Genomic DNA, 24,966 nt, shown 5'->3' on the forward strand with positions numbered 1-24,966 from the left:
TTTCATATGATTTGTACGCTCTGTAGTTTTGAATAGCTTTGCAAATTTAGAACATCTAAGGCCATGCAGATATTGTTCTCTGAAATACAGCGGGCCAAGTTTCAACCTCAATTTCTGTCACTGGTTAGAAAACAAGGACATACATTTGAAATTAAAGACTACAGATACAATTGGTTTTTTAAAAAAGTTTCTTGTAATATGTTTCCTATGAACACAGCCAGAACCTATTAGTACAGAGACAGTGCACACTGATATCAAAACAATGAGAACATAGTGTGCGTGTTCTTCATGCTTTGATTACTCCAATTGTACAGTGAATAAACAGTTACAAAATGTCCATGAACTCATGAAAAATTGCTGTATATTTAAAACCATACAGACATGGGAGGAAAGCAGAATTTATTGGTTAGAGCAGAGGAGAAATCAACTCTAACATTGATAGCTTGGGAGATGTTAATTAGTGAACAGATCAATCCATTTGCTACCTCAGTCCCATTCTCACATTACAGTTGACCACTCAAGAACCCATCCTAGCAGTGTGTTCATTGATACTTTATATGGTTTCACTTCATCAGGAAGCAACTCCATTTTTGTTAAGTTCTCAAATAAGTATAGCCAGTCCTGACAATATTAGACTACAAGACATAGAAGCAGAATTAGGCCAGTTGGGCCATTGAGTCTGCTCTACCATTTGATCACTGCAGATCTATTTCCCCTCAACCCCATTCTCCAGCCTTTTCCCCATAACCTTTCACACCCTGGATCCAAAGATCCACCACCCTCAGGCTAAAGAAATTCCTTATCTGTATTCTAAATGGATGTCCCTCTATTCTGTGATTGTGCCCTCTAGTCCTACACTCTCCCACTGTAGGAAACATCTTCTCCACCTCCACTCTATCGTGGCCTTTCAACATTCAATAGGCTTCAATGAGAACCACCCCCCCCCCCCCCCCCGCCATTCTTCTGAATTCCAATATAAATTGGATTATATTCCATCTGTCACTTCTACCCACTGGGACCAGTCTTTCCACAGCCTAACAACTACACTGCCAAGTTTGGTGCCATCAGCATCACAAATCCCAGCCTGCAAATACATCACATACTGCAAAAAGCAAAAAGACCTGAAGCACTGTTCCAAATTCTTTTGAAACAGCAACTTTCTGGTCACAAAAATTATTCCTCCACCAATGCACCTCACCTCCTGTACAACTATATTTTGGATCTACATAAGAAATACTGCAGATACTGGAAATCTGAAACATTAATTGTTTCTCCTCACAGACACTGCCTGACCAGTTCTTCTGATTTAATTTTGGATCCAACTGCCATGGTTTACATCATCATTGACTTTGCTGACCAATATAATCCATGGAACATTTACCACTTACCTCATTAACCTTCATCAAGAATTGTCCTCCTATGCAATCCCTTGAAGAGAAGGGTGATTTTATTTCATTTCAGTGCCCCATAGCTCGAGGTGCTATGGATTCTCTCACAGGGAGGCAGGTGGGACTTGGCAGCAGAGCTAGATAGGGTAGTTAGCCATGTTGTTTCCTACTTCCTCTGTTTGCCAATGACATTTATGTGCTCCGGTCCCAAATGCTCCTTTTCCACTTTTGAGCTGTTAATGTTAATCTTTCCGGAGATCAAGAAGTCTGTGCCATGACAGACTTCCAAGTGGAATTCATCTTCTGAGAGTCCGGTGACAGCCAAATGCAAGATGTAGCTCACAAAAGTCGGTCAAACACAATCTTGATGACAATTCATTGCTTTGCCAATCTTACCAATGCATTTAGAAGATTTTAGCAGGAGTGTCCTAGTTCCCAATGTATCTCTTGTAAGTTGCATATTCTCTGAAATACACTGTTACAAAGGACGAACAGCTCTGATGGGCAGAAGGGTACAGAGTTGCCCATGTCCCCCTCCCCTGGGAGAATTACAAACCGTTACTGTTGCCAGGCTGCTAATGAGAGAGAAAGAGATGGAACAAAAACATACTGGGACTGGAACATTTGCTTCAGACAAGGGAGAGATAAGACCGGGGGAGAGAGAGACCATATTATGACTCCTGTAAGACTCATGGCTCCGGAGAGGGCTGTTTACTTGGTACTATTCTGTTTATTAAAATTCCTCAGTGGACAGCCGGAGTGGGCTGGTTTGATGGGCTAAGCCATTCAAAACTGATTGACACCTGAGGCCCCGTGAGTAGGGATAAAAGGGAGGTCTGGGGAGACACCCCTCAGACATACCAGGAGACGCACCAAGAGACACACTAGTGAGCACTGTTTAAGGATTGGAACCCAAGAGAAAGTGTGGAGGCATCGGAGACTGAACAAAGGATCGGTCAATTTTAACTCACAGTGTTTACAGCGAGGCCGGTGGGGGCTTGTGTGTGTCTCCACCCTTGCCTGGGTGACGAGTCCACCATAGAAGAACGGTCTAGCTAAAGGACAGAGGAGTCATACCTGAATGGCCACAACAACACATCGACGGATCAAGATCGTAAAGGAAGGTTTGCAAGACAATAGCTGTCACTGTTTGCTCGCTCTCTCTCTCTCTCTCTCCAACAATTACAACAAAAGAATCAACAACTACCTCAGCTTGCATGAACTGAACTGAACTTTATACTTTCCCATAATAATTCTTTATCCCCTAGACAATGATAGAGCTTGTTTATTATTGATTATTATTATACCCACACTTTTAGGTTTAGTTATTGCTAACGTGTTTATCTGTATATTTGCAATGTTGATATTTATTTGTATATTTTACTAATAAACACTGTTTTGAAAATAGTACCAGACTCCAACAGATACAACAGGTGTCTTTGCTGGCAAGACACCCAGTTACGGGGTACGTAACAACACAGGCATGTGAAAACTACTGAGGCTCCACAAATCATAGTCCACTCTGTTGATGCAGTCAAAAACATTGGCATGGTTGATTAAGGCCACATTTAGCAGTTGGTGCTGCACCCTGTACTTTCTTTGGATTGGTAATCAGTTTGCTGTTGTTGCGTGTACCAAAATACACTGCAAGGTTTTGCTTGCATGCCATGCAGATGGATCATTCCATACACAAGTATATCGAGATCTGTGTCATGGCAAAGATCATGCCTACTGTATCACTGAAGGTGGTGGTCTCCAGCCACAGAGAAAGCCAAGAAGGATTAGTGATTGGTATGCCAATGAATGTCTAGGGCAGGTGGTTTTGAAGATGGCACTTCAGCATTGCTACCGTTATTTCCAATTTATGTTACCTCAGTCTTCTTGTAAACAGGCATGCTTTTATATGCTGGGGTGTACCAACAGAATTGAACATTGGGCAATCAACAAATACCCAATCATCAAAGTGCTGTGGAGTGGAGTTTAGGATCACCTAGCAACATACCACATTACAGTCGGATCAGTGAGATCACCACCAGATACATCCCCCCTTTCCCCAACTAGCATTCTAAAGGAACCACTTGTTCTTCCAGCACCATTCACATTTGTTCCCTTCCCCCTCCCACAACAATTGTAAAAGATGCCACACCTAGCCTTCGACATTCACCATACAAAGAATCAGGCCCTGATACTAGCTGAGATTATGTTTTACATGGATTACTTCTAATTTATTAAGGCACTTCAAACTTCAAAAGTTCAATATTCAAATGAAATTTTATTTTGCTGCTTATGATGCAATTGTCTCTACAATGGGGTAAAAATGCAAATTGGGTGACTGCTATACAGAACACTTTCAATCAGTTCCCAAACATGAGCCTACTCTTCCAGTTCTTATTACATACTTTAATTCTTCCTGTCACATTTCTGTCCTCAGCCTCCAAATGAAGTTCCACAGACAAAATGTGAGGCATTGTGTTTCATTGCAAAGTACATTTCAGCATTCAGAACTCCATAAGTTTAAAAATTTTTCAATCATGCAGTTTTCTAAAGAATTCCCTTATTTTGGCCTTGCCCCCCCCCCCCCCCCCACTCCTACAGAATAGTGGCTTCAATCCAGTTCCAATGTTGGGCCTGGGCACACCATTTAAAAGTTAGATCAGAATATTAATTAAAATGCAAATTTAAGAATGTGAGATGATTTTTGTATCAACAATAAGAGGCAAATAGAAATAAAACATACATTCAATTCCCTAATGGAAAATACATTATTGAACATCTTTAGTTATTATCACAACTAGGTAAGCAAGAAAATCCTGTTCCCCAAAAATACTCGTTAATAAAAGTACAAAACTGGAAACACAAACCTCAGTTTGTTATTATAAATTCTAAGTAACATTTCAAACATTATTCTCTTCTGAGAATTGTAGGCAGATTTTCTACTTCTCCTTATCTGACTTTCTGCCCTCCCACTTAAAGCCGACTTTAAACCTAACTTCTCTCTGTTCTGTTAAAGGCCATCTGATGCAGCAACTCCATTGTTTCCGCACAGATTTCTTGCTTGTATCAAATTTTACCTTAACTTCCTCAATAAATCGATGGGAAAAACACTCGCCTTGGAAAACGCGGAACACCATTTTCAACTGTTAATCTTAATTGATTAATTTCCCCCATCTTCGTTCACCGCTCCGGAGTTGTGGCTGATCATACTCATTAAATAACTTAAAGGAAAATTGATCTAGGGGATATTACTGACAGGTTATAATTACAGTGCAAGCTACGTTTCCAGTCTATAGATCTTACGGCAAAGAATACTATGAGCAGGTTTTTCTTGCTCATACAGTGTTGACTAACAGTGACTAAGCTATTCCGAAGATGTTCGACAACGTATTGGAGAATCTAGTACATGCTTTATTCTTACTTTACCAAGTACGTTGCTCGACATGAAAATGTCACATTCAAAAGTATCTGAATTATTTAATTTTCTCCTCATTCAATTTCTACATCTTCCGTTGCCAATTTCTGAAGAAAAAGCGGAATCAATTTAAACCACTATTTTCCAAGAATGGGATAAATATAAAGTTATTCGAATGCCTTTTTCCAACATGACAGTTAAGTTTTGTAACACACGCGCGCACACACACACCCCTATTCTCAAAACACAGACGCAGCGATAAATCTATTAAAGTGCAGACGGCAAATCAGTTTACGTAACAGGAGGAATATTCAACCCTATAATCTCCCCTTCCGCTCAGGAAAAACGCATCAATCCTATGTTGCGAATGCAGTTCAGAACTCGCCACACATAATTTCCGTGCTTTAAAAAAATGTAATAAATCTAAAAAAATATCCACTTACCGATAAGGTTTGGTACATAAAAGAAAACTCTCCAACGCATCTTGTAAGAGGGGCGCTGTAGGAAAGGAAAAGCTGATATTTATTGTTCTAGATCCTAGTGCTCTCAATCACCTGACCATTTATTAAACAGCATCTTATCTAATATTCAGCAATTCGCTGCTAAACTGAAATGTATTTGTAGATCGCACACTCAACCAGAATGGTGGGAAAGCAAATGCATATGCAGCACGTTGCCTGAGAGATGACCGGGCCCGCCCCGGAAAACCCAACCCAAGGAGCATTTGCATAGCGGTATGGTATGTCCTGGTTCTGTTTGCCCAACGGAGAGGGAGGAGGGAGAGGTGAACAACGCCCTCTGGCTTTGACTGTTACCGCCCGGAGGTGCCATCTCCACAGTTACCATGTTAAGATTTGCTTCAAGATTTTGCTTTCAAGTTTATATATTCATCAGCTCCAACCATTAATTGTGGAGGTAAAATATTTGCAATCGGGATGTGAAATTGCTGAGGAATAATTAACAGCAAGCTCCTTCCTGGTTGGTTAAAAATAAATAAAGCTACAGGTGGCCAAAATTGTGTAAACCATCACTCCCACTTCCCCACAAATTCCTGCATTAACTGCACCTGTCTACCTCCGCCTCAATGGGCCAAAGGATATGGTGGTGCTTATAATGCTGATTTAATCATCTGTTCACTTGGACTCCTACATCTTGTGAGTTCAAATGCTAACACTGCAATTGTGAAATAAAAATTGGTTAATTAAATAATCTGGGTTATAGTCATCATCATATAAAACCTCACTGCTTCACTGCAGTTTGACTAGTGGTTCCTGTTCCCTATCCAAATGGCTGACTTCTCAATGGAGTCTGAAATAGCCCCATAAACCACTCAGTTTATACCGAAACGTAAGAATAGAAATGAATGGACCACCCAGCAATGTTGAAGGTTTCTCAGTACCAGTTTAAGACACAGCAAAGGTACATAAAGTCAACCCCTTCAAAATACTCTTTTGAATATTTGGGGGTGAGTATCAATCAGGCAAACTGATCCACAAACTGACTAAGTTATAACCTGCTCATGGAATCATTACTTTCAGCCATCACATTCTTTGGAGACATCTTGTTCTTCTGAGGTACAAACACAAGAGGAAATGGCCCTGGATTTCTAACGGCATAGTGTTAAACAAAGGTAGGGAAACCTGCTGGTCCCTGTTCAGGTGAATCAATAGTCCAGCATGTTAAATACCACAGTGCATAGATTCAGAATGGGGCTTTCAACGCCTACTTCAATAACTCCTTGATTTACAAGCAAGTTGCATTTCTGGAAAACATACCTTCATAAATTGAAAAGACATTTCCTTTGCTTCAATGTAAAAGTTTTGTGTTCCAGAGGTCAAGAATTTCAGTCCAATAAACCTAAACTCTCAAATAAACTGTTCCCTGTATCCGAAATAACACTTCATTAACAATTAGATTTTACTTTATATGTTCTCCATGTAAAATATATAAGCTTCATATACATGCTGAAAGCTCTTGACAGGGTGAATGTGGAGAGGATGTTACCTCTAATAGGTGAATCTGGAATCAGAGGTCATTGACTAAAAATAAGGGTTAATTCACTTAAGATAAATGAGGCAAGTTTATTTTATATCTCAAGTGATTGTCAGTCTTTTGAAAACGCAAACACAAGGAAATCTGCAGATGTTGGAAATTCAAGCAACACACACAAAATGCTGGTGGAACGCAGCAGGCCAGGCAGCATCTATAGGAAGAAGCACAGTCGACATTTCAGGCCCAGACCCTTCGTCAGTTAGTCCTGACGAAGGGTCTCGGCCCAAAACGTTGATTGTGCTTCTTCTAAAAGATGCTGCCTGGCCTGCTGCGTTCCACCAGCATTTTGTGTGTGTTGTCAGTCTTTTGAAATCTCTTTCTCAAGTCATATTAGAAGAGAATCTTCTGTGAGGTAGATTTCTGATTTGTGAAGAGTTACTGGGAAGGGTCAAATTGTTCACTCCTGATGCTGATTTGTTTATCATTGTAAGTGTGGTTGTGACCTACAGCGGAGAAGAGAGGCCATATAGTCACTGGTGTTTAGATGGCAGTAGCAGCGTTGGGAGTATCTGAGCTGGGAATTTGAGACACTGATGGGAATATTCATTGTTGCATGGGTTACAACATCCCAAGAAGCATCTGTATGATCTATGACTACCTCATTATTGTGCTCTCCCAGATTTCTTGTGTGATGGTTTTATTATTGCCACTCAACACTGAAATGGCATGTGTAACACACACAAAATGCTGAAGAAACTCAGCAGGTCAGGCAGAATCTATGGAGAGGATAAACAGTTGATGTTTTGGGCTGAGACCATTCACTAGGACATGACCCAAAATGTCAACTGACTTGCAGAGTTTCTCCAGCATTTTATCTGTGTTGCTCAAGATTTCTATGAATCTGAAGAAACTCTTGTGTTTACCAAAATTAAAAACCGCTTGATGTTATGCAGGTGATAAACCTCAAAGGTTGCATCAATATTCTGGTCCACGGGTTTCAACAACGAAATAGATATTGTTGGCTCGATGTTAACTTGGTGTCCAGTGTTTCCTCGATGGCGGCACATGGAAACTGATTTCCTTTCGGACTTAGGCTGAACTACAGAGGATGGGGAGGAGGTCTGGCCCCTGCATATGTAGCACACAGGCCCATCGACATGTGGACATGCCCTGGTGCTCATGAACCAGATCCCCAACAATGGGTAGATAGCCCCACTGCCTTGTGGGCAGCCTCGGGAGAGGTGAAGGCTATGGAAGAAAGAAAAGGGGGGAAGAGCAGCAGAGGGAGGTAATGGGGGCAAGGAGATAAAGTGAGAGATGGAAAAGGGGATGAGGAATCATGAAGGGGGGGCATTACTGGAAGTTTAAGAAATCGATGTTCATGTCATCTCCAATGGGATCCCACCACCAAGCACATCTTTCCCTGCCCGCCCCCACTTTCTGCTTTCCGCAGGGATCTCTCCCTGCACGATTCCCTTGTCCATTCGTTCCGCCCCACTGATCTCTCTCCTGGCACTTACACTTGCAAGTGGAACAAATGCTACACCTCCTCCCTCACTACCATTCAGGGCCCCAAACAGTCCTCCCAAGTCAGGTGACACTTCACCTGTGAGGCTGTTGGTGTCATATATTGTGTCCAGTGCTTCCGGTTTAGGCTTCCTGAATATTGGTGAGATCCAAATAGATTGGGAGATCGCTTTGCTGAGCACCTACACTCCATCCACCAGAAAAAGCAGGATCTCCAGTAGCCACCGATTGTAATTCCACTTCCCATTCCCATTCTGATATGTCTATCCATGGCATCCTGCACTGTCGTGACGAGACCACACTTAGGTTGGAGGATCAACTCCTTATATTCTGTCTGGGTAGCCTCCAACCTGATGGCATGAACATCGATTTCTCAAACTTCCAGTAATGCCAACACACCCCTCCTTCACCATTCCCCCTCCCCTTTTCCCTCTTTCTCCTTATCTTCTTGCCTCCCATCACCTCCCTTTGGTGCTCTGGTGCTCCCCACTTTATTTTTTGTATGGCCTTCTGTTCTCTTTTATCAGACGGCCCCTTCTCCAGTCCTATATCTCTTTCACCAATCAACTCCCAGCTCTTTACTTCATTCCTCCCCCTTTAGGTTTCATTTATTACCGTGTGTTTCACTCTTCCCTCTCCCCACCTTTTAAATCTACTCCTCAGCTTTTTCTCTCCAGTCCTGTCAAAGGGTCTTGACCCAAAATGTTGACTGTACTCTTCTCCATAGATGCTGTCTGGCCTGCTGAGTTCCTCCAGTATTCTGTGTGTGTTATTTGTCAGAATCTAATGTATTCCTTGTAGTATATTTAATATTTCAGTAGTATTTGAGTAATATTGTAAATATATTGTTTGATTAAGCTTTCTTTCCTTGTTCACATAATTCATTATGGATTATATGTTAGAGTATGCAAATGGCATACGTCATTACAATAGACAATAGGTGCAGAAGTAGACCATTCGGCCCTTCGAGCCTGCACTGCCATCCTGAGATCATGGCTGATCATCTACTATCAATACCCGGTTCCTGCCTTGTCCCCATATCCCTTGATTCCCCTATCCATAAGATACCTATCTAGCTCCTTCTTGAAAGCATCCAGAGAATTGGCCTCCACTGCCTTCCGAGGCAATGCATTCCAGACCCCCACAACTCTCTGGGAGAAGAAGTTTTTCCTTAACTCTGTCCTAAATGACCTACCCCTTATTCTTAAACCATGCCCTCTGGTACTGGACTCTCTCAGCATCTGGAACATATTTCTTGCCTCTATCTTGTCCAATCCCTTAATAATCTTATATGGTGCAATCAGATCCCCTCTCAATCTCCTTAATACCAGCGTTTACAAGCCCAGTCTCTCTAACCTCTCTGCGTAAGACAGTCCGGACATCCCAGGAATTAACCTTGTGAATCTACGCTGCACTTCCTCTACAGCCAGGATGTCCTTCCTTAACCCTGGAGACCAAAACTGTACACAATACTCCAGGTGTGGTCTCACCAGGGCCCTGTACAAATGCAAAAGGATTTCCTTGCTCTTGTACTCAATTCCCTTTGTAATAAAGGCCAACATTCCATTAGTCTTCTTCACTGCCTGCTGCACTTGCTCATTCACCTTCAGTGACTGATGAACAAGGACTCCTACATCTCTTTGTATTTCTCCCTTACCTAATTCTACACCGTTCAGATAATAATCTGCCTTCCTGTTCTTACTCCCAAAGTGGATAACCTCACACTTATTCACATTAAACATCATCTGCCAAGTATCTGCCCACTCACCCAGCCTATCAAAGTCACCCTGAATTCTCCTAACATCCTCAACACTTGTCACACTGCCACCCAGCTTAGTATCATCAGCAAACTTGCTGATGTTATTCTCAATGCCTCCATCTAAATCGTTGATGTAAATCGTAAACAGCTGTGGTCCCAATACCGAGCCCTGTGCACTAGTCACCAGCTCCCATTCCGAGAAACACCCATTCACCGCTACCCTTTGCTTTCTATCTGCCAACCAGTTTTCTATCCATGTCAATATCTTCTCCCCAATGCCATGAGCTCTGATTTTACCCACCAATCTCCTATGTGGGACCTTATCAAATGCCTTCTGAAAATCGAGGTACACTACATCCACTGGATCTCCCTTGTCTAACTTCCTGGTTACATCCTCGAAAAACTCCAATAGATTAGTCAAGCATGATTTGCCCTTGGTAAATCCATGCTGGCTCGGCCCAATCCTATCACTGCTATCTAGATATGCCACTATTTCATCTTTAATAATGGACTCTAGCATCTTCCCCACTACTGATGTTAGGCTGACAGGACAATAGTTCTCTGTTTTCTCCCTCCCTCCTTTCTTAAAAAGTGGGATAACATTAGCCATTCTCCAATCCTCAGGGACTGATCCTGAATCTAAGGAACATTGGAAAATGATTACCAATGCATCCGCAATTTCCAGAGCCACCTCCTTTAGTACCCTAGGATGCAGACCATCTGGACCTGGGGATTTGTTAGCCTTCAGTCCCATCAGTCTACTCATCACCATTTCCTTCCTAATGTCAATCTGTTTCATTTCCTCTGTTACCCTATGTCCTTGGCCCATCCATACATCTGGGAGATTGCTTGTGTCTTCCTTAGTGAAAACAGATCTAAAGTACTTGTTAAATTCTTCTGCCATTTCTCTGTTCCCATAACAATTTCACCCAATTTATTCTTCAAGGGCCCAGCATTGTTCTTAACTATCTTCTTTCTCTTCACATACCTAAAAAAGCTTTTGCTATCCTCCTTTATATTCCTGGCTAGCTTGCGTTCGGACCTCATTTTGTCTCTCCGTATTGCCTTTTTAGTTAAGTTCTGTTGTTCCTTAAAAATTTCCCAATCATCTGTCTTCCCACTCACCTTAGCTCTGTCATACTTCTTTTTTTTTAATGCTATGCAATCTCTGACTTCCTTTGTCAACCACTGTGGCCCCTTTCCCCCCTTTGAATCCTTCCTTCTCCGCGGGATGAACTGATTTTGCACCTTGTGCATTATTCCCAAGAATACCTGCCATTGCTGTTCCGCTGTCTTTTCTGCTAGGATATCCGTCCATTTAACTTTGGCCAGCTCCTCCCTCATGGCTCCATAGTCTCCTTTGTTCAACTGCAACACTGACACCTCTGATCTGCCCTTATCCTTCTCAAATTGCAGATAAAAACTGCAATTACGCCTCCACATCATATATGTGAGCCTCACTAAAAGAAAGGTAAAGGAAAATTAAGTAGGCAAATATACCAGCTCCTGTGTTTTTCTTTCAATTAATTTCTTGAGTTACAAAACATAACAGTGGTGATAAGGAACTTTTAAAATGAACCCAAGATGACTAGCTATTAGCTATCAGCACATTTTTCTTTGAAAGGGGATAGAGACATTTGAGTTTTTAAAAAAGGCAAAAAACAGACAGAATTAATAAGCAATGAGTATGGCCACATGTCCATAAACAGTGAATACCAGGTGACAATAATAATAAATTTTAAATAAACAGAAATGGCTGGCTACATCGGAAAGATAGACACATTCAATGGCACATCAGATAACTGGATGATGTATACTGAAGGAATTGAGCAGTGTTTTTATGCTAATGAAATAGCCAATGAAAAACGAGTGCCAGTGTTGCTGAGTTCAATGGGTGGGGAAGTGTACAGTTTGCTTTGAAGTTTAACTGCTGCATCGTAACCAGCTGAAATGAGCTTTGTTGATATTGTGAAGCAATAATGCAGAAACATTTCGAACCAAAACCATTGATTGCAGAACACTTTCTGTTTCATAAGCAGAATCAAAGCGAAAGGGAGTCCACTGCAGTAGACGTGGCTGAATTGAAGAAATTGTCCGAGCATTCTCAGTTCAGTGATTGGCTTAATGTTGTAACAAGAGATCGTTTACTTTGTGGAATCTTACAAGAAATCATTCAAAATGGCTCCTAACTGAATCACAACTCAGATTTTAAAAAGTAGTTGAATTCACTGCATCAACGGAAACAGCAAAGATGCAATTAAGTTGCAATCAGGAATGAAAGTGAGTGTGGACAAAAATCCAACGTCTAAACAAAAACATGCCTGACCAAATAAATTGTGTTACCATTGTGGCAAGGGCTCAAATACACCAGACTAAGCAAGTTTAAAGGTGAAACGTGCAGAAAATACAACAAAGTAAGACACATACAAAGAGTGCAACGGGCAGATAAAAATAAATGGACTACACAGGAAAGAGAAAAATATAAAAAAGCTGGGGTATCCAAAGCAAGGTTCAAGAGGCGGTATCAAACTGAATCGAGAACTGAGCACAAGACAAACGCTAGACGATATCACTAGTAGGCTTGCAACTGAGCACCAAACCACATTTCGGGGTACCTTACATACTCTATTCTTGACACCCAAAACATGATTACCAAATAGCGGGACCATCCTAAACCCTTAAAGGGGCTGTGCCAGCTCCCCATACTCCAAGGAGTTAGAATGTCTAAATCCTGGAATCTGGCGCAGTTGGGAGCATCTCATAACAGGATCCCCTCCACTACAGCCGACTCCTACCAGCCTGGGCTTCTCGGAGAGATGGTGATGGTAATCGTGGATGAGAGGTGGATCCAAGTTGTCTCTTTCAGGCACCCAGCACCTCTCCTCGGGTCCAAATCCTTCCCAGTCCATGAGGTATTGCTAAACACCTCAAAGATTAATTGAGTCCAGAAGTCTTCTCACCCATTCCCCTTCGATAAACCTGGGTGGTGGCAGGGCTGATGGTGGTGGGGCTAAAGGAGTGGTGCAGACAGTTTTAATTTAAAGATGTGGAAGGTAAGATTGATCTTTAGGGTCTTCGGGAGCTGCAAGATGTAAGCCACTGGGTTTACTTTGCTCAGGATTTTGAAGGGTACAATGAACATGGGAGCCAACTTTCTAGATTCCACTCAGAGAGAAAATCATAAGTGGACAACCAGACCTGTTGCCAGGACTGTAAAGCAGCTTCCTGTCTTCTCTTTTGGTTCACCTTGGTCTCCCCTTTGCTAGTAGAGTACAGCAAAATCTCTCTTGCCTTAATCCATTTTTGCTTGCAATGTTGGATGAGATCTTTACTGCAGGGACTCCAACCTTGGCCTCTAGTTCCAGAAAGAGAGGTGGAGGATAAGCAAACTGGCACTCAAATGGTGACATCCCATGCTTCAAATGCTGTAAGATGTTGTGGGCAACTTCTGCCCATGTCAAATGGTCACACCACTCAAAAGATCTTTCTGAGGTCAGGCATCTTAGGTACGTTCTAAATCTTGATTAGTCTGCTCTGTCTGGCTGTTGGACTGTGGGTGAAACCCAAAGGAAAGGCTCGCTGTTGCCCCTGTCAGTCTACAGAAATGTGAAATGAATTGTCGACCACGATCTGAGACAACGTTCACTGGGAATCAGTGGATCCTGAAGACCTGGTCCAGGACAATTTTGGCCATCTGCACCACAGATAGTAGCTTCTCCAAGGCAATGAACTTGCAGGCTTTCGAAAACTGATCAACAATTACCATGATAGCCAACTTCCTTTTGAATGGTGGGGGACCAATGACATAGTCCATGGAGATGTGTGCCCAAGGTCTTTTTGAAACAGGTAGAGGGTGGAGGAGCCCCTGCGGTTAGGTACGGGGCTCTTTGTTACAGGTGCTGAACCTCTTTCATCATTCTGGGCCACCAATACCTCATCTTGATAAACTCGAGGGTCCTGGCAATTCCTGGGTATGCAGTCATTCTCAACGAATGCCACCAGTGGAGTACTTAGGACTGGACAGAACTTGGGATGAAGAGCCGATCCAGAGGACCATTCTTAGGAATCTCCCCTTGCAGTTGGACCTTGTGAACAAAAGCGTTGATTCCCCAAAAAATTGGTGCTACCACCCTGACATGGGGAAAAATGGTGGTAGGCTGCTCCTCTTGTCTTGGTCTGTCAAACTGACGGGAAAGGGCATCTGGTTTCTGGTTCTTCGATCATGGTTGATAGGTCAGGATGAATTCAAAACAGTTAAGGAACAAACTCCATCTAGCCTGCCTGGATTCAGCCTCTTGGCTTCCTGAATATAAGCCAGGTTCTTGTGGTCGGTCCAAATGATAAAAGAGTTCTTGGCCCCTTCTAGCCAGTGACACCATTCCTCCAAAGCTAACATAATTGCAAGAAGCTCCTGATTCCCAATGTCATAGTTCCTCTCTGCCAGGTATAGTCACCTGGAGAAGAATGCACATGGGTGCAGTTTACCATCTGAAGGTGGTCATTCAGACAAGATGGCACCCACTCTGATATCTAAGGTGTCCACCTCCATGATAAAGGGAAAGGCCAGGTTAGGAGAAATCAAGATGGGAGCTGTTGTGAACCACTGTTTACGCTCTACAAAAGCAGCCTCCACCTCAGTCATCCAGATAAAAGGGCCCATGGATTTCTTAGTTAGTGCTGTCAGCAGAGCTGCCATGAAGCAGGAGTTCTTGATGAACTTCCAGTAGAAGTTTGCAAACCCCAGGAATCACTGGACTTGTTTGATACTGGATGGTCATTACCAGTCTCTGACTGCCTAGGTCTTAATGGGGTCCATCTTAAGATTGCCATTGAGATGATGAAACCCAAAATGAAAAGCTATCACGTGAAACTCAGCATAAAATCCATGGTCTTGAAACCGCTTTAAAATGTCCCTGACATGAGCGACTTGCTCCTCCATGGATTTCAAGAAGATAAGGATATCATCCAAGTACATGAAGACATACTTATGGAGAGTATCCCGGAGCACATCATGTATAAAGGCCAGGAAACATCTAGAGTGTTCGCACGTCCAAAGGGCATAACCAGGTACTCGTGCCCTATCAGTGTATTGAATGCAGCATTCTACTCATCGGCTTTCCTAATATGGACCAGATTGTATGCACTTTGTAGGACTAGTTTTGTAAATACCCTCACCACTTGGAGCTTCCCAAAGGCTGTATTCATGAGTGGGGGGGGGGGGGCAGCAATTCTTGGTCATTATGCAGTTTAATCCCCTAGAATCAATGCACAGCTGCAGGCCCCCATCTTTCTTTTGTATGAAGAAGAAGCCTTCACTGGCTTGTGAAGTGGAGGACCGAAAGAAGCCCACACCAAGAACCTCCATTGCGCTTCTCTCTGGGCCTGAGAGCATGTATAATCAACCCCACTAGGGACAAGTTCTGGGCGGCAGGTCTATAGCACAGTCGTAGGACCAGTGCCTTTCCCTTGCTGAAGACCTCCTCCAAGTCTCTGTGGACAGAAGGGATTTTGACTGATTTGCATTTTGCTATATCCTCTAGTCCTTCCTTCGAAGACTACTCCTGAAGCTTCTTAGGTGGCAGGGGTTATTCGACAGACTTCAGAGTCCCCTCCCTAATCTCACAAAATTCACTCATAGAAACAGTTGCCAAATCAGAGTCCTAATCCCTGTCTGTATCCTCAGGCAAAAGCAGTGAGGGATTACTCCCACCCTCCCTCCCCTGAGGAATAGGCTTCAAGGGTCAGTGTAAAGGGGTCTTTCCCTCCCTTGAGACTTGGCAGCTAGTTTGTTAAGCTTAGCTGCAAGATTCCCAGACTGTTCGGGCATTTCCTTGGGCCTCTCCAGAACTAGAAATTCCCTCTCTCTAGTTCCTGTGAGATCCCGACTAGACAGTATTGGGAATCACACAGTCCCATTGGCTGAAACCAGCCTTTCCGCTCTTGAGAGCAGGACTAGGTCTCTAGGTCTCAGGTTCCCTCCCACTGAAGGCTGTCCCCTTACTGGTCATTGATCATGGGAGAGTCTGGGTATTGAAACACCATGCTGCAGTAAAACCCTTATACAATGGCTGGACCAAGCAATAATTCTTCCCGCCTTCCAGTTCAGGATGGGTAATGCTAGCACAGCCAAGGGTATGTGAGAATCAGGGGTATGAGTAGAGAGTCAATAATATAGAAACTAATATCTTCCACATAACTCCCTATCCTCCTCTGCTAAACCACTGACTGTTGCTGGATCTGGCTGGATCCTAGCAGACAGCCATCAAGACAGGTGCAAGCATGGACTGGCTCAGCTCTCACAGCGATATGTCAAACCTACAGGCAGTTCCTAAATCCATAAAATTACTCGCTTCCCCAGAGTCCACAAAAGCCTTCACCTGCCTCAAGTTCTTACGCCAGGTAAACTCCACCTTCAGCATGAAACCAGAATCCATGGGATTGGCATAGTGGCTCCTAGTGTCACTGTCCTACTGACACTAGATGGTCTTAGCAGTTCTCCAGGTGGCTGCAGCTTCGGATGTTCAGCCTGCAGGTGACCTTCCCCGCAGTAAAAGCAGGCAGCAACCTTGACTCCAACACCAGGACCTCTCATTGACAGAGAATCCAGTGCCACCGACCTGCACGGGTTCAACTAGATCTTGAGTGGGCAATAGGCCAGTCATGGTCCAAGATTGGAGCGGTGGAACTGCCATGCGTAGGGACTGGGCTTGGACTACCTTTCTTCAACCTCCTTAAGTGGTCCTACTTGCGCTCTCCAGATGATTATCGAAACAGATGGACAGGTTGGTCAGAACCTCTAAGTTCTCTGCTGGCTCTCCCATATTGAAGGAATCCTTCAGTTCATCTTCAGAGTCTGTGATGGTATAGTGTGGCCAAGGCCTCCCCTTTCCAACCATTCTCCTGGGCCAAGATCTGTAATTCAATCGCGTAGTCAGCCGCTGATCACGCCCACCCCGCCCCCCCATCAAACCTTCATCAGGCAGTCAGAGGCTTGGCTGGGTCCAATGGGGTGACAAAACACCTTCCTCATGGTGGTCATAAATTCCTCGGAATCCAAGAAAATCTCTGACCTATGTTCCCAAAGCATGGTGGCCCAGGCCAGGGCTCTTTCAGTCAGAAAACAGATAATGAAGACCACTTTCCCATGCTTCAAAGGGAACCAGGACGGCTGGAGTTCTAATACTAATGGGCATTGGATGAGAAAGCCACAGCAAGAACCCAGGTCACCATCGAATCTCTCCAGTGTTGGAAGAAGTTCTTGCTCTGCAGAGCGAGCAACTTTGGCTTCCTTCCTACAATAGCTGGCACACGGTGACCTGGGGGGTCATGTATCTCCAGGTTTTGTCTTGAAATGTTCTCACTGTGGCTGGCCACAACTGTCAAAAGGCTCTGATACCCCACTGGTTCCATGTTGGCTCAGTAGTACTGTGGTGAGAGGCCTTGATAAAGATGGTTTGAACCCAAAAGCTGTAGTATCTGAAGCAAGGTTCGAGACCTGGTATCAAATTGGATCAAGAACTGAGCACAAAACAATGCTAGACAATATCACCAGTAGGCTTATGGTTGAGCACTAAACAACAGTTCAGAGGATTCTTAAATACTTGATTTTTGGTGCCCAAAATGTGATTAACAGTTAGCAGGACCATCCTGAACCTCTAAAGGGGTCGCACCAGCTATCTGTACGCTGGGGCGTTAGAGCATCTCGTAAAATGAATAATCAAGAGAGGTGGAATTAGGAGTCCAAGAACATGACAGCACCACCAGGAAGGGAATGTGAAAGTGACTGGTTCAGAAGTCTGATAGCAGAGGGGTGAAAGCTGTTCTTAAATGTGGTCATTCCGTCTTTTATGCTCCTGCACTTTGGAATGGTGAAAGAGGCATGCATCCTTAGCAATACTATTAGAAAAATGTATTAGTGCAAGTAATATACAATGGGCCACAATTCAAGTATTCCAACAATGGTCAGAGAATGATATAGACAGTTGCTTTTTTATGCCTTAAGATATTGTATTATTCTTCAAAAAGGTAATATTAAAATTTCCAAATGTTGCAGGTGCTCAGCAGGTTCAGTAATGTCTGATAATACAAGATTAGGTAATGTTTTGATCCAAATCCTTGTTTAAAATGACTAGCAATTTGATTTATTTTACATCAATACACAAAATATTGCTTGACCTGACATCTTATGACTTGCTTTAATATAATCTGACATCTAGTGGTTTAGCTTGTCAAAGCTAGAGAAAAGAAGATTTGTTTTAAAAAGTAAGACTCTGCAGCTTGCAACTTCAAAATTTAACACCGAAAGATTTACAAATTACTGACAAAATAACATGGTTGTTGAAAGCCTGAACTTGGCAATTCTCCAAATCTACAAGGACCAATGATTCACTTCCCTGCAAAATTCAAAGCCTTGGTGTTGGACTCTTTAGAATTCCTATTTAACATACCAAACATCTCTATGTTTTTAATTCATTTTATTCCAAACAATGCTCCTTTATTGAGAAAGTAAGGAGGCATGGGATCCAAGGAGACATTGCTTTGTGGATCCAGAACTGGCTTGCCCAGAGATAGCAAAGAGTGGTTGTAGACAGGTCATATTCCGTATGGAGGCCAGTGACCAGTGGTGTGCCTCAGGGATCTGTTCTGGGACCCCTGCTCTTTGTGATTTTTATAAATGACCTGGATGAGGAAGTGGAGGGATGGGTTAGTAAATTTGCTGATGACACAAAGGTTAGAGGTGTTGTGGATAGTGTGGAGGGCTGTCAGAGGTTACAACGGGACATTGGTAGGATGCAAAACTGGGCTGAGAAGTGGCAAAGGGAGTTCAACCCAGATAAGTGTGAGGTGGTTCATTTTGGTAGGTCAAATATGATGGTAGAATAGCATTAATGGCAAGACTCTTGGCAGTGTGGAGGATGAGATGGATCTTGGGGTCTGAGTCCATAGGATACTCAAAGCTGATGCACAGGTTGACTCTGTGATTAAGAAGGCATACGATGCATTGGCCTTCATCAATCGCGGGATTGAGTTTGAGCAGAGAGGTAATGTTGCAGCTATATAGGACGCTGGTCAGACCCCACTTGAAATACTGTGCTCAATTCTGGTCGCCTCACTGGAAACCCTAGAAAGATTTAAAAGGATGTTGCCTGGATTGGGGAGTATGCCTTATGAGAATAGGTTGAGTGAACTTGGCCTTTTCTCCTTGGAGCGATGGAGGATGAGAGGACATCTGATAGAGGTGTACAAGATAATGAGAGGCATTGATCGTGTAGATAGTCAGAGGCTTTTTCCCAGGACGAAATGGCTAGCATGAGAGGGCATAGTTTTAAGGTGCTTGGAAGTAGGTACAGAGGAGATGTCAGGGGTAAGATTTTTATGCAGAGAGTGGTGAGCGCGTGGAATGGGCTGCTGGCGGCGGTGGTAGAGATGGAAACGATAGGGTCTTTTAAAAGACTCCTGGATGGATACATGGAACTAAGAAAAATAGAGAGCTATGGCTAAGCTATGGTAGTTCTAAGGTAAGGACATGATCAGCTCAGCTTTGTGGGCCAAAGGGCCTGTATTGTACTATAGGTTTTCTATGTTTCTATATCTCTAAAACTGCCGCTTTGATTAAACTTTTGATCACCAGTCCTAACTTTTATTTATGTGGCTCAATATCAGATTTTCATTGATAATGCTCCTACAAAATACCAAGCACAGATATCTTGACATATCGAAGAAGTGATTCGAGTTTCATAGTTCAGCTGAATACTACAAGCAATTTTCACCTGGTTTTTAGTCCAGTAATTTTATGGCAAAATTAACTTTCAAATTGTTTTTTTGTAGTTTTTATGGCCTCCTGTGCTTGTTTACTGGTTGGAAATAGTTACAGTATCATAGTCAAATATCTGAGTAACCTAATGCACATAACAGACATTGAAAAATAGCTCAATGGAAGACCTTTTTTATATTACAGGGGATTACCAATGCAATGATTCATCTAACTACTTAATCCTTCTTTTATTTTGCTTCTGTCTTTCTCACCTTCATTGTTTTCTACTTTGTTGACTGTACATGCTTTATTTTACAAAACATGAACGTATGACAATATGGCAAATTGAAGGGCGGAGCACAATCCTCATCATGTTGGTGGTTTTCAGTTCAAATAGGGACTGAAACAATCAAAATCAGAATAAAAATCAGAATCAGGATTTATGTCGCAGGGATATGTTATGAAACTTGTTGTTTTGTGACAGCAGTACACTGCAATACAACATAATAGAAAGCTAAAAATTACACAGAGTAGACACTATATAAAAAATTAAATTAAATAAGTGGTGCAAAAAGAGAGAAATCTGATGGCTGAGGGGAAGTAGCTGTTCCTGAAATGTTGAGTGCGTAGCTTCAGACTCCTGTACCTCCTCCTTCATGGTAGCAATGGCAAGATGGCATGTTGTGGGTGATGGGGGTCCTTAAGGATGGATGCTGCCTTTTTGAGGCATTGACTTCTGAAGATTCTGGATGCTGAGGAGGCTAGTGCCCATGATGGAGCTGGTTGAGTTTACAACTATCTGCAGTGGCCCCTCCACACTAGAAGTGATACAACCAGTTAGAATGATCTCCACAGTATACCTGTATAAAATTAACAAACACAAAATGCTGGAGGAACTCAGCAGGCCAGGCAGCATCTATGCAAAAGAGTATATAGTTGACATTTCGGGCTGAAACCCTTCAATAGGACTGGAAAGGAAGAGGAGAAAATTGCAAGTGACTTTGGTAACTTCTAATTCTCCTCAAATTCCTAATGAAATATAACCACAGTCATGCCTTCTTTGTAATTACATCAATATGTTGGGCTCAGAACAGATCCTCAGAGATGTAGATACCCAGGACCTTGAAACTGTTCACTCTTTCCACTACTGCTTTTTCAATGAGTTCTGGTTTGTGTTTCCTCAACTTCCCCTTCCTGAAGTCCACAATCAATTCCTTGGTCTGACTGATGATGGGTGCAAGGCTGTTGCTACAACACCACTCAATAGCTGATTATCTCGTTCCTGTACACCTTCTCATCACCATCTGAAATTCTGCCAACAATAGTTATGTCATCAGGAAATTTATAGATGCTGTTTGAGCTGTGTCTAGCCATACAATTGTGGGTGTAGAGAGAGTAGAGCGGTGAGCTAAACATGCATCCTTGAGGTGTGATAGTATTGATTGTCAGCAAGGAGAAGTTATTTCTGATCCACACAAACTGTGGTCTCCTGGTGAGGAAGTCAAAGATTCAGTTGCAGAGGGAGGTACAAAGGCCCAGGTTTTAGAGCACGTTGATTAGAATTGAGGCTATGATTGTGTTGAATGCTGAGCTGTAGTCAATAAACAGTAGCCTCACGTAGGTATTGCTATTGTATAGGTGATCGACAGCTGAGTGCAGAGCCAGTGAGATCGCATCTGCTGTGGACCTATTGTGACAACAGGCAAATTGTAGCAGCTGCAGGTCCTTGCTTAGGCATGAGTTGATTCTAGCCATAACCAACCTCTCAAAGGATTTCATCACAGTAGGTGTGAGTACAATTGGACGATGGATACTGAGACAGCTCACCCTGCTCTTCTTAGGCACTGGTATGATTGTCGCCCTTTTGAAGCAGGTAGGAAGCTATGCCTACAGCAGTGAGAAATTGATGATGTTGTTGACCACTCCCGCTGGTTGGTCAGCACAGGTTTTCGGAGCCCCACCAGGTACACTATCAGGGCCCGATGCTTTGTGAGGGTTCACCCTTTGAAAGATGTTCTGACATTGGCCTCCAAGACAGACATCACAGGGTCACCAGATGCTGCACGGATTTACATGGGTGTAGCTTTACTCTCCCTTTCAAAGCATGCACAAAAGTTGAGCTCATCTGGGAGAGAAGCATCACAGCCATTCATGATGTTAGGTTTTGCTTTGTAATGGTCTACAAATCTTGCCAGAGGTGACATGCATCCAATTCTGTCTCTAACCTTAATCAGAACTGTTTCTTCACCCTTAAAATAGCCTTCCATAAGTTGAACTTGGACTTCTTGTATATTTCTGGATCACTAGTCTTGAATGCCATAGATCTAGCCCTCAGGAGACAATGAGTCTCCTAGTTCATCCACAGCTTTTACCTATCACTAGCAGCCTATTCTCTCCTTTTGAACGTTTGCACATACAGTCGTATTATAATTTTTATCCAATTTCTCTTGAGTTAGATTGCTACTTCCTTAATTTTCTCATGTCAACTCACCACTTGTATTGTTCAAGTTTAAATGTCATTCAACTACACACAGGAATACAACCAAAAAAATAGTGTGTATAGATATATATATATGTACACACACACACACATATATATAGCATATATAGCACATGTAATTATAATAACAGAAAAAAAGTTACTAATAATAATAATAATATAGCCCAAGTCCCTGAGTGTCATGGCCTGTAGATTGATGGTACATGAATGTTGTCTTGAAGCCATGTTTCTGCAAGAACAAGCCACAGCAGTTCTTCATTTTGAATTGAATTGAATTAACTTTATTTCTTACATACTTCACATACATGAGGAGTACATGAGGAGTAAACATCATTACATTGTGTCTCCATCTGAATGTGCAATGTGCAAGTTATAGTAATTTGTAATAAGTAAAATATTATTACGGTAAGATATACAACAGAACAGCCAATATAGCTTAGAAATACATTTGTCTCAGCATGAATTAATCAGTCTGATGGCCTGGTGGAAGAAGTTGTTCCGGAGCCTGTTGCTCTTGGCTTTAATGCTGCGGTACAATTTCCCAGATGGTAGCAGCTGGAACAGTTTATGGTTGAGGTGACTCAGGTCCCCAGTCATCCTTCAGGCCATTTTTACGCACCTATTGTTATAAATGTCCTGAATAGTGGGAATTTCACGTTCAGGGCTATCCGCACCACTCTCTGCAGAGTCCTGCAATTGAGGGAAATACAGTTCCCATACCAGTCAGGATGCTCTCAATTGTACCCCTGTAAAAAGTCCTCAGGATTTGGGGACTCATGCCGAATTTCTTCAATCATCTGAGATGAAAGAGGTGCTGTTGTGCTTTTTTCTCCACACAGCCGGTATGTACAGACCAAGTGTGGTCCTCGGTGATGTGTATACCAAGGAACCTAAAGCTGTTCACCCTCTCAACCCCAGATTCATTGATGTTAATGGGCATGAGACTGTCTCCATTCCTCCTGTAGTCCACAACCAGCTCTTTTGTTTTCGTGACATTGAGGGAGAGGTTGTTTTCTTGATACCGCTGTGCCAGGGTGATGGTTTCTTCTCTGTAGGCTACCTCGTTATTATTTGAGATAATGCCAATCAACGTACTATCGTCCACAAATTTAATTAGCAGACTGGAGCAGCACACAAAAACAATCCAGCTCATTTCCCAGGAGTGACACTGGAGGGCAGCACCAATGGGACATGCTCGTCCCCAACCCAGTATGGAATCCAGTGCCACACATCTAGCTCCATCATGTCCTTCATTGGTGATGGAACAGGCGACCTCAAGGGCCTTGTCTGTGCAATAGCAGATGCAATGCAGCTCCCTAGCTGTCGGCCACACCTGTGAACAGTAAGTCAGACTCAGAGTATTATACATTACCAATATCCAACAGGGACTTGTGATCACAAGAAAAATACCCAAACCAATCATTTCCACCATTTGTTGGATCACACACTGCCTGTAGCTGACTGGGTGGCTGTAGCAGACTGCAAAATAGAGTGCAACGTCCAGCTCCAATGCTATCCAGCAACTTGCTGGTGGGGCACTCCTGCTGTACTTGGTGTTCTTAATAACCAACAGTGACTTGCAATTGTAAAAAAGAAATAAAGAATGAATAATTGTAACTTTGTTTGGACCCAGAGAGACATGTTGCATCTTACGAAAAACTTTATTTGCATTATTCTTCTTCATCTTCACCCATCATTTTCTTTCATTCACCCAGTCTGCTATCCTGACTGTTGCTATACTTTCTCCCACTTCCATTTCCTTATTCATTTGCTCAGTTTAAATGACTGAGAAGGTTTGAAAATGTTACTTTACCTGCAATTGCTTAAATGAAAGTACAGCGAACAAAGTGGGTGAAAAAAAGTAGTCCATGAAAATCTATACAGGTTGACTTTCTCTTCCACTCCAGTCCTTGCAGTAACAATTTTGATCATTTATGAGCAGACTGCATGTATTCCTCTTCAATCATTGGCTGACTTAGCTCAGTTACATGTACATGTCTACTGAATTTTTTGGGGGCAATTCTATTTTAGTAATTCTCACTAAATGACAAAGCCAGCATTGTCTTTGTGTGGTATCCGTTAGTCTTGCAAGACCATGGATCTGTGCCTGGAAAGGGCGCAGGCCTGGGCAAGGTTGTACAGAAGACCGGCAGTTGCCCATGTTGTCCAAGGGAAAGGCAAGGACCGATACAGCTTGGCACCAGTGATGTTGCAGGAGTTGCCAGAATGAGGTTAAAGGCAATGTTGGACTGCCTTAGGGACTCCAGCTCTGGATTTGTCCTCAGGGTTTACTCCCGAAGCCTTTCCCATGAGTGGGTATGGCTGCAAGGCAGCGGAGGTTTGAAATCAGAGTTTTCCCTCTCTTAGATGGACTGCCTTCCCAGGCTGATGAGCTCCATCTACCCGAATTATAACCAATATTAAACTCTAGCTTCAACATAATGTCTGAAACAATTATTATTTATATTGCTTTATATTATTTGAAAAGCAGCTCGTGTTATGTGCAGTTGTAAGTACTGTGTACTTTATAAGCTTTTTTGTAATATCAGCAAACTACATGCCCTTTAATGAAGCCAACCTGGATGGATCAAATGAGGCCATGAATAATGCAGTACAATAGCTAGAAAAAAAAAATTA

At 42.7% G+C, this 24,966-nt stretch overlaps 1 protein-coding gene across 4 annotated transcripts in view; it reads right to left on the reverse strand.

The window, feature by feature from the left end:
• The window catches only part of LOC140731747 (uncharacterized), a 75,508-nt gene that overhangs the window by 18,809 nt on the left and 31,733 nt on the right, over positions 1 to 24,966 (reverse strand). For 3 of the 4 annotated variants that reach the window (XM_073053499.1, XM_073053497.1, XM_073053498.1), the window contains exons 3-4: positions 11,348 to 11,535; positions 5,241 to 5,295 (exon numbers count right to left, since the gene is read on the reverse strand). In XM_073053499.1, the coding sequence (XP_072909600.1) occupies positions 5,241 to 5,295; positions 11,348 to 11,535 (243 nt within the window). The remainder of the gene's footprint in view (positions 1 to 5,240; positions 5,296 to 11,347; positions 11,536 to 24,966) is intronic. The other variant, XM_073053500.1, reaches the window with a different exon arrangement.

Source organism: Hemitrygon akajei, chromosome 8 (assembly GCF_048418815.1).
Source record: "Hemitrygon akajei chromosome 8, sHemAka1.3, whole genome shotgun sequence".
Taxonomy (NCBI): domain Eukaryota; kingdom Metazoa; phylum Chordata; class Chondrichthyes; order Myliobatiformes; family Dasyatidae; genus Hemitrygon; species Hemitrygon akajei.